This window comes from Mobula birostris, chromosome 2 (genome assembly GCF_030028105.1).
Source record: "Mobula birostris isolate sMobBir1 chromosome 2, sMobBir1.hap1, whole genome shotgun sequence".
NCBI lineage: Eukaryota > Metazoa > Chordata > Chondrichthyes > Myliobatiformes > Myliobatidae > Mobula > Mobula birostris.
Genome location: NC_092371.1, coordinates 134,023,079 through 134,042,133, shown reverse-complemented (window position 1 = coordinate 134,042,133; position 19,055 = coordinate 134,023,079). Strand labels below are relative to the sequence as shown.

Below are 19,055 nucleotides of genomic sequence, written 5' to 3'. Positions count from 1 at the left end.
GTTATCAGCAAAAGGTGCAAAAGCCAGCATCTGTGATGGTATGGGGGTGCATCAGTGCTCATGGCATGGGTGAGTTGCATGTATGTGAAGGTACCATTGACTCTGAGGTGTATATTAGGATTTAGAGAGACATATGTTGCCATCAAGGCAACGTCTCTTCCTGGGATGTCCATGCTTATTTCAGCAGGACAATGCCAGACCACATTCTGCACAGGCTACAACAGCGTGGCTTTGTAGACACAGAGTGCGTGTGCTTGACTGGCCTGCTGCCAGTCCAGATCTATCTCCTATTGAAAATGTATGGCGCATCATGAAGAGGAGAATCAGACAATGGAGACCACGGGCTGTTGAGCATCTGAAGTCTTACATCAAGCAAGAATGGACAAAATTTCCAATTGCAAATCTACTACAATTAGTATCCTCAGTTCCAAAACGATTAAAAAGTGTAATTAAAAGGAAAGGTGATGTAACACAATGGTATATATGCCTCTGTCCCACTTTTGTTGAGTGTGTTGCAGCCATCAAATTCTAAATTTGTGTATGTTTACAAAATACAATTAAGTTGGTCAGTAAAACTATGGAAAATCTTTTCTTTGTACTTTTGTCAGTTAAATAAAGGTTCACGTGAATTAACATATCACAGATTTTTGTTTTTATTGCATTTTGGAAAATATCCCAACTTTTCTGGAAATGGGGTTTGTAGTTAAATTAAATAAGCAGTGGAAAAATAAAAATAAAAATTTTAAAAATGTAGTGAGGTAGTGTTCACGGGTTCAATGTCCATTCAGAAATCAGAAGACAGAGGGGAAGAAGCTGTTCTTGAATCTTTGAGTAGGTGCCCTCAGGCTTCTGTACCTCCTTCCTGATGGTAGCATTGAGAAAAAGGCATGACCTGGGTAATGCGTGTCCTTAATGATGGATGCAGCTTTCTTGAGGTATCACTCAGGGAGAATGTCTTGGAAATTACGAAGGCTAGTGCCCATGATGGAGCTGATTGAGTTTACAACTCTGCAGTTCATTTCAATCCTGTGCAGAAGCTCCCCCATACTAGAAGGTGATGCAGCCAGTTAGAATGCTCTCCACGGTACATCTGTAGAAATTTGCAGGGGTCTTTGGTGACATACCAAATCTCCTCAAACTCCTAATGAAATATAACTGTTGTCATGCCTTCATGCCTTCTTTGTAACTGCATCAATATGTTGGGCCTCAGAAATACTGACACCCAGGAACTTGCAGTTCTTCACTGTTTCCATTTCTGATCCCTCTATGAGGACTGGTGTGTGTTCCCTCATCTCACTCTTTCTGAAGCCTACATTCAGTTCTTTGGTCTTACTGATGTTGAGTGCACGGTTGTTGATGCAACACCACTCAACTAGATGACATATCTCATTCCTGCACATCCTCTCATCACCATTCCATCACCATCAATAGCTGTATTATTAGCAAATTTATAGACGGCATTTGAGCTGTGCCAAGCCATACAGTCATGGGTGTAAAGAGAGTAGAGCAGTGGGCTAAGCATACATCCCTGAGGTGAACTGACAAGCAACTGCAGGTGCTGTAAACAGATGCAAAAAAACAAATGAAGTGGCATCCTTTTGTGTTTATAGTCAACACCTTCCCATGTTCAGTATGAACGGAGACTTGCGTTCATTGCCTTCTGCTGCTGTAGCCCATCCACTTCATGGTTTGACATGTCCATTCAGAGATCAAATGACAGTCATCGCCATCATTACATGGTACTTATACATTTTTAAAATAACACTTGAATTCAATGTTCTTTACACTCAGTGGCTGCTTTATTAGGTACCTCCTACACCTAATAAAGTGCACACTGGGTGTATATTCATGGTCTTTGCTGCTGTAGTCCATATACTTCAAGGTTTGACATGATGTGCATTCAGAGATGCATTGATTTGTCTAACCAACCCTCCTTTTTTGAGGAGGTTACCAGGAAAGTTGATGAAGGAAAGGTAGATGATGTAGTCTATATGGACTTTAGCAAGGCCTTTAACATGGTCCTAAATGGGAGGTTGGTCAAAAAGGTTCAGTTTCTTAGCATTCAAGATGAGGTAGTAAATTGGATTTGACAGTGGCTTTGTGACAGAAGCCAGAGAGTGGTAGTAGATAGTTGTCTCTCTGATTGGAGGCTTCTGACTAGTGGTGTGCTGCAGGGATTGGGTCTGCAGTGTTGTTGTTTCCATCTATAATAATGATCTAGATGGTAATGTGGTAAACTGGATCATCAAATTTGTGAATGACACCAAGATGCAAAACATAGTGGACAGCAAGGAAGGCTATGGAAATTTGCAGCGGGATCTGGACCAGCTGAAAAAATGGGCTGCAAAACGGCAAATGGAATTCAATGTGGACGTGTATGTGGGGTTTGAAGGACAAACCAGGTTAATAAATGGTAGGGCACTGAGGAATGCGGTAGAATGGAAGGATCTGGGAACAAACGTTCCTTGGAATTTGTATCACAGATTGATAGGGTCATAAAGAGAGCTTTGCCTTCGTAAATCAAAGTATTTAGTACAAGATTTGGGACAATATATTGAAGTCGTATAAGATGTTGGTGAAGCATAATTTAGAGCATTGAGTGCGGTTTTGGTCACCTACCTAAAGGAAAGATATCAATAAGATTGGAAGAGTACATTTACAAGGATATTGCCAGGACTTGAGGACCTGAGTTACAGAGAAAGGTTGAATAGGTTGAGAATTTATTCCCTGGAGCGTAGAGGAATTAGCTGAGATTTGACAGAGATATATAAACTTATGAGGGGTATAGATGGGGTATATAAAGCAGGCTTTTTCTATTGAAGTTGAGAGATTACAACTAAAGGTCATGGGTTGAGGATGATGTATGAAATGTTCAAGGGAAGCATGCAGGAGAATTTATTCACTCAGAGGGTAGTGTGAGCATGGTATGAGCTGCCAGTAGAAGCGGTGGATACATGTTCAATTTCAACATTTAAGAGAAGTACATGGATGGGAGTGGTATGGTGGGCTATGGTGCAATGCAAGTTGATGGGTCTAGGTGAAATAATAGTTTGACGTGGACTAGATGGGCCAAAGCTCCTGTTTCTGTGCTTCGCTTCTCTATAACTCTAATCTATTGATTCTTATAAGATTACTAATAATATTCAAGTGGTCCAGGTAAATTACCTACCTTCAGAACTTCCGCCTTTTCTTTGTTCCTACCTCTTCAGCATTATTTTTCAGTGCTCTGATGTCTACTCTTGCCTCTATTTTTCTATTCATATATCTGGAAAAACTTTTGGTATCCTCTTTTATATTATTGAGAGACTTTCCTTCATATTTGGTCTTTTCTCTCATTATTTTTTTTAGTTCTGTGGTTTTCAAAAGCTTCCCAATCCTCTAGCTTCCCATTATTTTTTGCTATATTGTATGCCCTCTCTTTTGCTTTTACATTTCTTCTTTGCGATGACACAATCCTACATCTCTGAATTACTCCCAGAAATTACAACTATTGCTACTCTAGCATTACCTCTGCTGGTGACCCCTTCCAATCAGCTTTGGCCAGATCCTCTCTCATGCCTTTAGATACCTTTACTCAACTGTGATACCAACACACCTAATCTTACTTTCTCCCCCTCAAACTGAAGGGTGAATTTTTATCACATTAAAATCACTGCCTCCTAAGGTTTTTTTAAACCTTAATCTCTCTAATCAAGTTTTGAAATCTTACTTTATCTTCCAATATTAAAATACTACTCTTGTGGAACACCAGATTTAACAACACCCAGTCTAAAAAAACATTTTCTATAGTACGCCGTTTTCTTTCTTTAAGCCTTTATTTTAAACCATGTTAACATAGACCCTTGCAGTCCACGTCTCAATTTATTAACCATGCTTTTGTGTGGATTTGTCAAGCATTTCCTTAAAATTCATACAGATAGTTATTCTTTTCTTCAAGGAGGGAAACATACATGCTTCCTACTTTGGCTTAGATGTGATTCGAGACCCAGCAATGTGTCATGGTCATAGAATCATGGAGTTATGCAGCACAGAACAAGACCCTTCAGCCTAACATCCATGGCAACCAGTGTGTCAACCTGAGGTAGTCTAAATTAAAGTGATAGAGCTATACATTACAAAACAGGCCCTTCAGCTTAACTTCTCCACACCAAGCAAGATGCACCATCCAAGCTAGTCCCATTTGCCAGTTTTTGGTTCATAACCTTTTAAACCTTTCAAATTTATGTAGCAGTCCAACCATTTTTAGAAGTTGTTATTGTACTTGCCTCAACTAGTTCCTCTGCAGCAAGGGTTCCCAACCTTTTTTATGCCATGGACCCCTATCATTAAGCTAGGTGTCCATGAACCTCAGATTGGGAACCCCAGCTCTATAGTATTTATGATGGTATTCTACATAAATACCAACCTTTGTGTAAAAAAAAGGTTCATACTAAAACCTTCCCTTCTCCTTTAAACTTATGCCCTCTAGTTCTTGATTCCCTGTTCCTGAGGAAAAGACTGAGTTCATTCATCCCATTCCCATTCTGATATGACACATTTTAATTCCACGTCCCACTCCCATTCTGATATGTCTATCCACGGCCTCCTCTACTGTCAAGATGAAGACACACTCAGGTTGGAGGAACAACACCGTATATTCCGTCTGGGTAGCCTCCAACCTGATGGCATGAACATTGACTTCTCTAACTTCCGTTAATGCCCCACCTCCCCTCCATACCCCATCCCTTATTTATTCTTTCCCCCTTTTTTCTCCTTCTGTCCCTCTCACTATAACTCCTTGCCCATCCTCTGGGTCCCCCCCCCTTTCTTTCTCCCTAGACCTCGTGTCCCATGATCCTTTCCCTTCTCCAGCTTCGTATCCCTTTTGCCAATCAATTTTCCAGCTCTTAGCACCATCCCTCCCCCTCCTGTGTTCTCCTATCATTTCAGATCTCCCCTCCCACTTTCAAATCTCTTATTATCTCTTCTTTCAGTTAGTCCTGACGAAGGGTCTCGGCCCAAAACGTTGACTGTATCTCTTCCTATAGATGCTGCCTGGGCTGCTGCGTTCACCAGCATTTTTTGTGTGTGTTGCTCATTCATCCTATATATGCCCCTCATGATTTTATGCATTTCTATAAGATCACCTCTCATTCTTCTACATTCCAAGGAATAAAGCCCTTACCTAGTCATCTTCTCCCTATAACTCAGGCCTTGTAGTCCTAGCAGCATGCTCATAAATCTTTTTGTACTCTTTACAGTTTAATAATATTTTTCTATGGCAAGGGGACCACAACTGAAATTAATACTCCAAATGTGTACTATGTCCTGTATAAGCAAACCATGACATCTCAACTTTTAAGCTCAGTACCTTGACATATGAAAACAGTATGCCAAAAACCTCCTTTACCACCCTGTCCAGCTATGAGTCCATTTTCAATTAATCTATTCAAATGTCTTTTAAACACTGCAATTGTACCTGCGTCTGTTATTTCCATGTACTGTTTTACATATCCAGCATCCTCTGGGTGAAAAAAACTGCCCTTCTAGTCCCCATAAATAATTCCCCTCTCACATTAAATCTATGCCTTCTACTTCCAAAGATCCTAACATGAGGAAAAACTGTGACAATTCTTCTTATTTATGTACCTCATGATTGTATAAATCTCTTTAAGGTCACCCCTCAGCCTTTTTACTCCAAGGAAGAAAGCCCCAGCCTGTTCAGTCCCTCCTGATGACTCAAGCTCTCTTATGAAAGTTATGAAAGTTTTGAATATACCTTTATGAAAGTTTTGAATGTACTCTTATGAAAGTTATGAATGTATCCTTTCCAGCATAATGACATCCTTCTTATAACAAGGCAATCAGAACTGCACAAAATACTCCAAGTGCAGTCTCATCACTGTCTTGGTAGAGCCGTAACATGATGTTCCAACCCTTACACACAAAGCAAAGAAACAAACTGCTGGAAGCACTCAGCAGCTCAGGCAGCATCTGTAGAGGCAAAGATATGGTCCACATTTTGGGCTGAAGCACTGAATCTGGACTGAGAGTAAAGAGCTGGGGGGAAGGGGTGAGACAAGTACTGGCAGAATTGGTGAAACCACTTGAGGAGGAGCTGATAGAAAGATGGAGCCAGGTGTGTGAGATGGGTGCACAAGTCAACAGAGGCTGGGAGGTACTATTTGAAACAAGCAAGGGTTGCATAATAGGAAATCTGGTACAATTATGGCTGAGCTCAGGTAAGGGAGGGATAGCAGGTAGTTAGGAACAGTGGGTGCAGGGGATGGGATTGATTGGGTAAAGTCTGGGGGTGAAAGGCAGATGGAACCAGGCAGGGGAGGGGGAAAGAAACTGGTTAACAGGGGCTGGGTGGGTGTGGGGGGGGGTTAGGAAAGAAAGGCGTGAGTGAGAGGGCCTGAGTGGATCAAAAGAATGGAAGAAAGGGGTTGCAGCTTACCTGATGTTTATGCTATTGGATTGTAGGCTACCAAGGTAGAACATGAGATGCCGTTCTTCTAGTTTTAGCAGAAAGGAATGGGTTGGGGAAGATGTGACTGCTGGTATGATTGCGCTGCAGCTGATGGAATGATGTGTGTATGTGGTATGGAAAAATGCAAATTTACTGATCATGTTACTCACATTTTCATTCAAATAATCAATATAAATCTGCATCAACAGGGGGCCAACATCAGTCTCTGCAGCACACCACTGGTCACAGATCTCCAATCTGAAAAACAAGCTTGCAGCACTACCCTCTGAATCCTTCCACCAAGCTAATTTTGTATCCAATTTGGTAGATCACTCTGGATTCTTTGCAAAATAACCTGGAACAGCCCACCATATGGGACCTTGTCATGAGCCCTGCTAAAGTCCAGGTAGACAAATCTACTGCACTTTCCTTGTCAATCCTCTTGGTCATCCCTTGGAAAAGCTCAGTCAAATCCATGAGATATGATTTGTCATGCATAAAGCTGTGCAGACTTTTCCTAATCAATTATGGCCTTTCCATATGCAGGTCAATAGAGCCTATCTCTCAATCTCCTCCAGTAACTTTCCTACCATTGATAGTAGACTCACCAGTCTGTAATTCCCTGGCTCATACTTGCATCCCTTTTTAAATCAATGCATAACATTAGCCACCCAGCAACCTTTTGGTACATCACCTGTAGCTAACAATAATACAAAAATCTCTGCCAGAGTTTCAGGAATTTCTTCTCTTGTTTCCCAGAACATCCTAGGATACACTTGGTCAGGCCTGGGGGATTTATCCACCTTTACCTGCTTCAAGATTAACAGCACCTCTGTTGGAAGTGTCAATATGTTTCAGGACATCACTTTTCTCTTCCCTGAACCTACTAGCTTCCATGTCCTTCTTCATAGGAGAAGGAGTATTCATTTAAGACCTTGCCTGTTTCTGGTGGTTGCACACATAAATGACCATATTGACCTCAAACACGAGGAAATCTGTAGATGCTGGAAGTTCAAGCAACACACATAAAAATTGCTGGTGAACACAGCAGGCCAGATAGTATATCTCTTCTTTCAGTTAGTCCTGACGAAGGGTCTCAGCCCGAAAGGTCAACTGTACCTCTTATTATAGATGCTGCCTGGCCTGCTGCGTTCATCAGCAATTTTTATATATTGACCTCAAGTGGATCTATTCTCTACCTAGTTACCCTTTTGCTATTAAAACACTTATAGAATCGTTTTGGGTTCTCCCTTACCAAATCTGTTTGCAACATCTTATATCCCTTGTTATGCCCTCCTGCTTTCCTTCTTAAGTGTAGTTGATTCTTAACTACCCCATCAGCCAGGAGCATTTAGAATTTAATCAGCAATAGAAATAAACATCAATGAATGAATAATGTTAACCTTCTTTGTCACTCCATCAGAAAAAATATTTTTTAAAATCACTGTATATCTTATATGAATCTATGCCAGATCTTGTTAGTCAGCCAAGTACCTGTTAATTTCTCTAAGTACCTGTTGATTTCTTCCATAATTAAACTTTTGAAAATCTTACTGACTGTTGATGCTAATAGTTTACAAATACCCAGGGTACTCCAACAGTGCTTTCCAGAGCATGACTTGTACCACAAAGGAGAACAAATTGATAGGAGAACCAGCACATACAAGTTCCCTTCCAAGTTGCACATTATTTTAACTTGAAAAGTTTTAACATTTTTTGTCATTGAGTTTAAAGCCTGGAACTTTCCCACAAGAGTTGCCTTCACCGGCAGGACTGCAGCTGACCACCACCTTCTCCAGGCCATTTAGGGATGGGTTATAATAAATTGTGGACTTGCCAGCTATGTTCAGATCCTGAACACAAATATAAAGAAAATTACCTCTACAATATCAGTCCTACCAATACCTTTTCAGCACCCTCTTACTTAATACCAATTCGAAATACTCACTATATACAGTGGATTCCTGTTAATTGGGCCATTGGTTAATAGGAGCAGCTGCTTCTTTGGGACAATTCTTAAAGAACAAAAACAAATTGAGAAAATAACTGGGATTCCCTTTGTTCATTTGGGACACTATGCTGCTTAATTGAGATAAGAGACTGTTGCCAAACAATTTCTAACTAGCATTACTCGTGTGCACTGTGTGGCTGCACACTACATTGTGCTTAGATCGAACATTTTTTAAATAGCATCAGCTCTATGTGTCAGTATTCAAAAAGCATTGATTTTGTCACTGATAGTTGTCGAGAAATAAGCAGTAAGACAATTCAGAACTGTTTTGCTCACTGCAGTTTCAAGCATTCAGGCGTGGAGATGCCTGAAATGGCTAGGTTTGAAAATGAAACAATTTCACTACTTCATCAAGTTAAGAACTATGAAGAATTTGAAGGTAACAATCATCTTGAATGTTAACAATGAAAATGAAGACTTGGTGGATGCAATCGTCAAAAGCATTGTATGCAAGTAATTCATTATCTGCACTAGTGTCTGCGCTGACTTTGTTATTTTATTGTCAAAAGAACACGGCAGCTTACATTGGATGAATTCCTCCATCGATATCTATTAGGAACTAGTACACAATTTTATGTTACTGGAGTAGTATTGGTTGTGTTGTAATTTGTTTTGTATTTAATTAAATACATAATTACTTAGTTTGTCTAATTTTATACCTTTTTAAATTATTTTCATGCAACTTCGCTTAATTGGGCCAAAATGTACTGGACTCAATGTGTCTTGATTAACTGGAATCTACTGTATTTTAGCCTTGTTTCCCCTTTAAGCCTACATCACTTTCTTCATCCCTAATAGAGGTGCAGCTCCCAGTCTCAGTTGCTGAAGTTCTGTGCAGAATTAGCTGAAAGTTTACATGCAAATGAAAGAGATAAATGCATGCAGTGGCATTTATTGGTTCAGAAATATGTTTTAAGGGTGCTGAAGTACTTTGGAAATAGAATGATCTATACAGTGTTTGATTGCAAAATTTAAGGTACATTTGTTAATAACATTGGAGAGAATAGTACAAATTAGCCCCATTAGAAGTGTTTTAATTACTGAAGAGGGTGTTATTTCATCAATAACTAATTATTTCAAGGCCCTTAAAATATACTTAAAGAACATTGAAAAGGCATTGATCTATATTGGATGAAAGGTTCTTCAACCTAAAAATCTTAACAATTTTTCTTATAGCAGATGCAGCCTGCCCTGCATACTTTCAACATTTTCTGCTTTCATTGATCCATATACACTCAGTGGTCACTTTGTTAGGTACCTCCTGTACTAAATAAAAGGGCCACTGAGTGCATGTTTGTGGGGCTCTGCTGCTGTAGCCCATTCACTTGAAGTTTTGGCATGCTGTGCGTTCAAAGATGCTCTTCTGCACACCACTATTATAATGTATGGTTCCTTGAGTTACTATCGCCTTCCTGTCATCTTGAAACAGTCTGGCCATTCTCCTCTGACCAGCCCTCATTAACAAGGCATTCTCTGTAAACTCTAGGGACTGATATGCTTGAATATCCCCGGACATCAGGAGTTTCTGAGATACTTAAACTATCCCGTCTGACACCAACAATCATTCCACTGTCAAAGTAACTTAGACCATGTTTCTTCCCTATTCTCATGTTTGTTCTGAACAACAACCAAACCTTTTGACCATGTCTACATACTTTTATGCAATTAGTTGTGCCACATGATTGGCTGATTAAATATTTCCATTAACGAGAGGTGTACAGGTGTACCAAATAAAATGGTTACTGAGTGTATATTATCTTATCCTTTTCACCAGTTTTTGAATTGTTATTTTGTCTGCTAATGTGTTTTATAGCTTCACTGCAAAGAATGGACAAAGATTTTAATTCCAAAATGTAACGGTGTTGAAAAAACTGTGGACCAAATAGTAGGAGTGTTTATAGGTATCTCTGATTCAGTGCTGGTGAAAGAGATTCATAAATCTGAAAAGAAACCAGGTAAGGACCATTCCTGAAGGAGGGTCTCGGCCCAAAATGTCGACTGTTTATTCTTTTACATAGATACTGCCTGGCCTGCTGAGTTCCTCCAGCATTTTGATTGTGTTGCAAGAACCATTCCATGATTTTATAACTGATCTGAGGTCTAAATTCTCTAATTCGTTAATATCTGTGGTTCATAAAAATCTCTCAGCTTCAAATTGATAATTAAGAATTTATATGGCTTCAATTGTCAAAAGAGATTCCTTTGTAACTTTCCTCTGGAGGAGGAAAATAAAATCTGCAAATACTGGAAATCCAAATCAAAACCAGAAAGTATTTGAAACTTGAAGTAAGTTAAATGCTATCTGTGGATGGATGATCCAGTTATTGGAAATTGGATGAACAGAGAAAGCATTTTATTGGAGACCTCCAACTTCTGATAATTTACTTTCTTTCTCTGTATCAGAAATGACCATGTTTTGTAGAAAATTATTTATCTGTGATATTGTCTCTGCTTCATTGTTTACATGCCCTGACATCCTATTTACAAAAATTAATGCTACTTTGCTCCAATAGCTCAATAATATGAATAATCATATGTCATAATTTTACACTTAAAGTGTGGGTATCATTCTGGTAGAGCATTGCTGTATTCCTCCCTGGCTACAAGATTGATGCCAGAGGACCAGAAGTCTGCTAAAGCTACATTATTATTTAAAGTGGGGTGAATGAAAAAAACAAAACAGATTAGTTTCAAACCAATTACAAACCCCATTTCCAGAAAAGTTGGGATACTTTCCAAAACACAATAAAAACAAAAATCTGTGATATGTTAATTCACATGAACCTTTATTTAACTGACAGAAGTACAAAGAAAAGATTTTCAATAGTTCTACTGATCAACTTAATTGTATTTTGTAAACATACACAAATTTAGAATTTGATGGCTGCAACACACTCAACAAAAGTTGGGACAGAGTTAAAGTAAGATTGAAAAGTGCACAGAATATTCAAGTAACACCGATTTGGAAGACTCCACATTAAGCAGGCTAATTGGTAGCAGGTGAGGTATCATGACTTGACTGGGTATAAAAGCGTCCATCAAAGGCTCAGTCTTTGCAAGCAAGGAAGGGTCATGGCTCACCCCTTTGTGCCAAAATTCGTGAGAGAATTGTTAGTCAGTTCAAAAGGAACATTTCTCAATGCAAGATTGCAGAGAATTTAGGTCTTTCAACATCTACAGTACATAATATTGTGAAAAGATTCAGAGAATTCAGAGACATCTCAGTGCGTAAAGGGCAAGGTCGGAAACCACTGTTGAATTTGCGTGATCTTCGAGTTCTCAGGCGGAACTGCCTAAGAAACCGTCATGCTACTGTGACAATTATAGCCACCTGGGCTCGGGAGTACTTCGGAAAACCATGGTCACTCAACACAGTCCGTCGCTGCATCCAGAAATGCAACTTGAAACTGTATTACGCAAGGAAGAAGCCATACATCAACTCTATGCAGAAACGCCGGCGAGTTCTCTGGGCCCGAGCTCATCTCAGATGGACCGAAAAACTGTGGAACCATGTGCTGTGGTCAGATGAGTCCACATTTCAGCTAGTTTTTGGAAAAAACAGGTGTCGAGTTCTCCATGCCAAAGGTGAAAACGATCATCCAGATTGTTATCAATGAAAGGTGCAAAAGCCAGCATCTGTGATGGTATGGGGGTGCATCAGTGCCCACGGCATGGGTGAGTTGCATGTATGTGAAGGTACCATTGACTTTGAGGCGTATATTAGGATTTTAGAGAGACATATGTTGCCATCAAGGTGACATCTCTTCCCGGGACGTCCATGCTTATTTCAGCAGGACAATGCCAGACCACATTCTACACAGGCTACAACAGTGTGGCTTTGTAGATACAGAGTGCGTGTGCTTGACTGGCCTGCTGCCAGTCCAGATCTATCTCCTATTGAAAATGTATGGCGCATCATGAAGGGGAGAATCAGACAACGGAGACCACGGGCTGTCGAGCAGCTGAAGTCTTATATCAAGCAAGAATGGACAAAATTTCCAATTGCAAATCTACTACAATTAGTATCCTCAGTTCCAAAACGATTAAAAAGTGTTATTAAAAGGAAAGGTGATGTAACACAATGGTAAACATGCCTCTGTCCCAACTTTTGTTGAGTATGTTGCAGCCATCAAATTCTAAATTTGTGTATGTTTACAAAATACAATTAAGTTGGTCAGTAAAACTATTGAAAATTTTTTCTTTGTACTTTTGTCAGTTAAATAAAGGTTCATGTGAATTAACATATCACAGATCTTTTGTTTTTATTGCATTTTGGAAAATATCCCAACTTTTCTGGAAATGGGGTTCGTAGTCCCACTTCAATGCTGAACACATTATTGAAATCATTTTTAAGGGACAGTGTTGTGTACATACATCTACTGATGCTTCTGGACACGTCTTTGGTGATGTTCCAGGAATGATCAGGTGTTTCGGGTCTTTCAACATCATACAACCTCCTCCAGGTGACCCAGCCGGGGCTGATCAGACCCCAGCTTGTGTCCAGATGGCTAGCTACTTATGACTCCATGGCTCCCCTCTTTTGAGCCACAGCCATCTCGAGGCCTTCTCTGCTGCATCGGTGGTACTGCGGATGGCTCTCCTCTTCCTCTCTCCCTCGATGCCCAAAATGCTGAAGGCTCTAACTGAGGAACGGGCTGCGAATCCCCTACAACCAACCTCCGCTGGGAGACACCTTGCTCTCCATCCAGCCTGCTGATGGTTGCTGACCAGTCCTGCGTACTTGGAGAGCTTCCTTTCAAAGGCCTCTTCTAAGCTATCTTCCCATGGGACTGTCAGCTCCAGCAACACCACTTGCTTAGTAGACTCAGACACTAGGACAATGTCTGGTCACAGGGTGGTGGCTGCGATATGGTTGGGGAACTTCAGCTGCTGTTTGAGGTCCACCAACAGCTGCCAGTCCCTTGCAGAGGTCAGGATGCCTGCAGATGTTCTTTTGGCGGGTATTGGCTGCTCCTCAGCTCTGACAAAGGCAATGGTCTGCTTGGCGGGTCGGGACCGCTTTGCCCACTCAACTCCTGCGCTGACGGCTTCAGCGATGGTCTTCAGGATCTGATCATGCCTCCACCTGTACTGTCCCTCACCAAGTGCCCTTGCGCAGCCGCTAAGGATGTGCTCCAGGGTTTCCTCTCTTGGAGCACAGTGGGCACGCAGATGACTCTGCCTTGCCCCATGTCTGCAGGCTTGATGGGCTTGGAAGCACATCATCCTGGATGAGAAATTGGATGCGGTGTGGTTCGGCTTTCCAAAGATCAGCCCAGGTCACTTTCGTCTCAACCGCATTCTCCCATCTTGTCCAAGCTCCCTGTTGCTTAATTCCCACCGCCTTGCAGGCTCTCGTCTCCCCCACTACTGCTCTCACCTCCTCCTGAACTAGACGACGCCTTGCCTTCCCTCTGGTGTCCATTTGGGGAGTTGGAAAGGATTCTAGCCCAGCTCGGCCTCGTGTGACCACTCCCACCAGCCTCCTGTGACGCAGCCTCGCCTCTGCTTCCTGAACAGCTTCCTCTGCCCTCCACTTCCTGCCAGTCCTCACTTGGACCCCTGCTCTAGCCACCTTAGGGTCATTTGAGTCCCTATACTGTAGCACTTCTCTGGCTCTTGCTACCTTGAATTCTTCCTCCAAGGATTTGAAGGGCAGTTGCAGTTTGTTGTGGTGTCCATAGAGTGTGATGCTGCTCGGGCTCTTTGGCAGCCCCAGCCATCTCCTGAGGTGGTTGCTAACCCTCCTCTCTAAGGTTTCGGCTGTCGAGATCGGAACTGCACGAGGGGCCACAGGATTCTGGGAAGAATGCCATGCTGATACACCCAGGCTTTAAACTTCCCAGGTAGGCCAGACTCGTCCACAGATTTCAGCCAGCTATCCAACTCGGTGCAGGTCACCTGAATGGATGTCGTGTCCCTTAAACAGCTGTCAAAACTTTGCCTAAGCCCTCGACTGGCTTTTCTGTGATGGTTGGGATGGCTGTGCCTGCGATGCTGAACCGTAACTTGTTCTCCACCTTCCCTTTCCTCAGCACCATCGATCTTGATTTGGCAGGTTTGAAACACATCCGGGCCCACTCCACCAGCTTTCCGAGCCCTTGCAGAATCCACCGGCAGCCTGGGACTGATTCTGTGGTTACTGTGAGGTCATCCATGAATGCCCTGATAGGTGGTTGCCGTTGAGCGGATTTCATTCTGGGCCCTTTGCATTCTGGTTCAACAGACTTAGTGAGCATGTTCATGGCTAGGGAGAACAGTGTCACTGAGATAGTATAAATCTACTGTGCCTTTAGAAACATTTAGAAGAATGAAAGATCGAAAATAGTTTTGTTAAGGGAGGTGTATGGTGGAACAACTATTTATTGAGGAACGATCAAGGAAGGCAGTGTAATTGACATAATCTAAGTGCATTTGTGTATGGCTTTGACAAGCTGTCAGTATGTGCATCTAAGGATACATGTGATATCAAAAGGGCTGGCGGGGGGGCAGAAGGGTTGCAATGGTTGCGTTGGTAAAGAATGAAATCAATTCTTTAAAAAAAAGTGACATAGGATCAGAAGATATAGAATCCTTGTTGGTAGAGTTAAGAAACTGCATAGGCAAAAATTCCTTGATGGGGGTTTTATACAGGCCTCCGAACAGTAGCCAGGATGTATGATAGAAAAGATATGTAAAAAGAGCAATGTTACAATGGTCATCAGGGATTTCAGTATGTGGGTAGATTGGGAAAATCAGGTTGGTGCTGGATCCCAAGAGGAGGAATTTGTAGAATGCCTACAAGATGGCTATTTAGAACAGCTTGTGATTGAGCCCACTAGGAAGAAGGCAATTCTGGATTAGGTGTTGTGTAATGAATTAATTTTCATAAGGGTACTTAAGGTAAAGGAATACTTAGGAGGAAGTGATCATAATATAGAGTTCACCCTGAAGTTTGAGAAGCAAAGCTAAAATCACATGTATCGGTATTAAAGTGGAGTAAAGGGAACTACAGAGGCTTTACAGAGGAAATGGTCAAAATTGATTGGAAGGGGATAATAGCAGAAACGGCGGCAGAGCTGCAATGACTGCAGTTTCTGGCAGTAATGTGAAGACACAGGATCGAAGTTCAAAGTAAATTTATTAAGAAAGTACATACTGCCCTAAGATAGTTGTTCTTGTGGGCAATTAACAGTAAATACAAGGAAACACAATAGAATCAATGAAAAAAACTGCACAAAAGACGAACAAACTGTTACGAGATGCACCCAATCATGCTAGCTTCCGAGGTTTAGAAGCTCTAACTCTCGGAGTATAGTTAACTATGTGGTCCCTTTAAGGGTTCAGGACCATCCCGCTAATTGCCAATCATGTTTTGGGCACCAAGTATTTAAAGAGCACCTGAACGGAGCCTCAGTGCTCAATAGTAAGCCCAACCAGAGATATTGTCTAGCATTTTGCTTTGTGCTCAGTTCTTGATCCAGTTTTATTCCGTGTTTCGATCCTAGCCTCAAATACTCCAGCATTTGGGTCCAAACCATCCTCATCAAGGATTCACCTCACACAGACAACCAATGTGCAAAAGACAACAAACTGCAAATACAAAAATAAAAAAAAACTAAAAAATGCTCTTGTATCTCCTTCCTGATGGCAGCAATGGGAAGAGAGTATGGCATGGATAGTGAGTACCCTTAATGATGGATGCTGCTTTACTACAATAGTACTCTTTTGGGGAGGGTTTTACCCATGATGGACTGGGCTGTATCCATAACTTTTTGTAGATTTTTTTGGTTCAAAGACATTGGTGTTTCCATACCAGGCCAAGATGCAACCAGCCAGTATACACTCTGCTGTGCATCTGTAGAAGTCTGTTAAGGCTTTAGCTGTATCTTTCAAAACTTCTCAGAAACTAGAAACACTGCCGTGCTTTCTTTGTAATGGCATTTAATGCTGGTTCCAGGACAGTTCCTCTGAAATTACAATGCTGAGAAAATTAAAGTAGCTGATCCTTCACCTCTGATCCAATGATGAGGACTGGCCGATGGACCTCAGGTTTCACTTCCTGGAGTCAATAGTCAGCTCTTTGGTTTTGCTGATGTTGAGTCAGAGGTTGTTGTGCACCACTCAGCCAGATTTTTAGTCTCCTTCCTATATGCCAGTTTGTCACCATTATTGATTTGGCTAACGACAGTGGTGTCATCAGCAAACTGAAATATGGCATTGGAATTGTGCTTAGCCTCATAAGCATAAAGCAAGTAGAGCAGGGTGTTAAGTACACAGTCTTGTGGTTCACCTGTGCTGATAATGATTGTGGAGAAGATGTTGAGGATCAGTTCATCCCAAAGAAGAAGGAGCATTCTAAAGGGAAAATGTGGCAACTATGGCTGAGAAGGGAAGTCAAAAGCAGCATAAAAGCAAAAGAGAAAGCATATAATATAGCAAAAATTAGTGAAAAGATAAATTATTGGGAAGCTTTTAAAAGTCAACTGAAGCATATAGTGAGGCCAGTAATAGGAATGTTATTAGTTTAACTTCTGGACCATGGCTATACCACCATCAAGAATGCCTACCGTGTTTTTCCACACTCTCACTTCGAGAAGCCTGATCACCTGGCTGTACTTCTACTCCCTGAGCATAGGCAGGGACTGAAAACTGGAGCCCCAGTAGTGAGAACCAAGAAGTTATGGACAAGGGAAACACTGGAGCACCTTCAGAACTGCTTTGAATCGGTCGACTGGACTGGATTCAAGGATTCATCTTTGAACCTGGATGAGTATGCTGCAATTGTTACTGACTTCATTAAAACCTGTGTGGATGAGTGTGTGCTTACAAAGACTCACTGTACATTCCCAAACCAAAAGCCATGGTTGAACCTGGAGGTACGTCATCTGCTGAAGACTAGATCTGTGGCATTCAAAGTCTGGCACCCAGGCCTGTACCAGAAAACTTGATATTATTTGTGGAGGGCTATTTCAAGGGTGAAGAGATAACATCGAATAAGGTTGGAGGTGACATTGGATGTGCGACAACTCTGGCAGGGTTTGGAAGACATTACTTCCTACAAAATGAAACCCAATAGCATGAATAGCAGTGATGGTTCACTACCAGATGAACTGAATGCCTTCTAGGCCCACTTTGAAAGGAGAATATAATTTCACTGTGAAGATCTCTGTCCCAGAGGCCGATGTTAGGCTGTCTTCAAAAAGAGTGAACCCTCGCAAGGCAGAAGGTCCCAATGAAGTACCTGGTAAGGCTCTGAAAACCTGTGCCAACCAACTGGTGGGAGTATTCAAGGACATTTTTAACCTTTCACTGCTACGGGCGGAAGTTCCCACTTGCTTCAAAAAGGCAACAATTATACCAGTGCCTAAGAAGAATAATGTGAGCTGTCTTAATGAATATCACCTGGTAGCACTCACATTGACAGTGATGAAATGCTTTGAGAGGTTGATCATGACTAGACTGAACTCCTGCCTCAGTAGGACCTGGACCCATTGCAGTTTGCCTATAGCCACAATAGGTCAATGGTAGATGCAATCTCAATAGCTCTTAACACGGCCTTAGACCAGCTGGACAACAAAAACACCTATGTCAGGATGCTGTTCATCAACTATGCTCAGCATTTAATACCATCATTCCCACAATCCTGATTCAGAAGTTGCAGAACCTGGCCCTCTGTACCTCTCTCTGCAATTGCATCCTCGAGATCCTAACCGGAAGACCACACTCTGAAGACGATCAACACTGGTGCACCTCAGGGATCTGTGCTTAGCCCACTGCTGTACTCTCTATATACCCATGACTGTGTGGCTAGGCATATCTCAAATATCATCTATAAATTTGCTGATGATACAACCATTGTTGGCAGAATCTCAGGTGGTGACAAGAGGGTTACAGGAGTGAGATATGCCAACTAGTGGAGTGGTGTCGCAGCAACAATCTGGTGCTCAACATTAGTAAGATGAAAGAACTGATTGTGGACTTCCGGAAGGGTAAGATGAAGGAACACATACCAATCCTTATAGAGGGATCAAGAGTGAGCAGTTTCAAGTTCCGGGAGTCAAGGTCTCTGAGGATCTAAGCACAAAATATTCTGCAGGTGAAGAATCCTGATGAAGGGTTCTGGCCCGAAATATTGACTGATCGTTTCCACGGATGCTGCCCGACCTGCTGAGTTCCTCCAGCGTGTTGTGAGTGTTTCTCTGAGGATCTAACGTGGTCCCAACATATCAATGCAGTTATAAAGAAGGCCAGACAGCAGCTGTACTTCATTAGGAGTTTGAAGAGATTTGGTATGTCAACAAATACACTCAAAAACATCTATAGATGTACCGTGGAGAGCATTCTGACAGGCTGCATCACTGTCTGGTATGGGGGAGGGTTGGTGGCAGAACTACTACACAGGACCGAAAGAAGCTGCAGAGGGTTGGAAATTTAGTCAGCTTCATCTTGGGTACTAGCCTACAAAATACCAGAATCAAAATCAGAATCAGGTTTATTATCACCGGCATGTGACATGAAATTTGTTAACTTAGCAGCAGTAGTTCAATGCAAAATATAATCTAGCAGAAATAATAATATTAATAATAAAAATAATAATAAATAAACAAGTAA

The 19,055-nt window shown here is 41.6% G+C and overlaps 1 protein-coding gene across 1 annotated transcript in view; it reads left to right on the top strand.

Moving 5' to 3' along the window:
• LOC140210901 (dynein axonemal heavy chain 8-like) overlaps positions 1-19,055 on the top strand; it is a 1,093,299-nt gene that overhangs the window by 234,571 nt on the left and 839,673 nt on the right. Inside the window, exons 21-22 of the mRNA XM_072280167.1 lie at positions 6,780-6,857; positions 10,276-10,417. Of these exons, the coding sequence (XP_072136268.1) occupies positions 6,780-6,857; positions 10,276-10,417 (220 nt within the window). The remainder of the gene's footprint in view (positions 1-6,779; positions 6,858-10,275; positions 10,418-19,055) is intronic.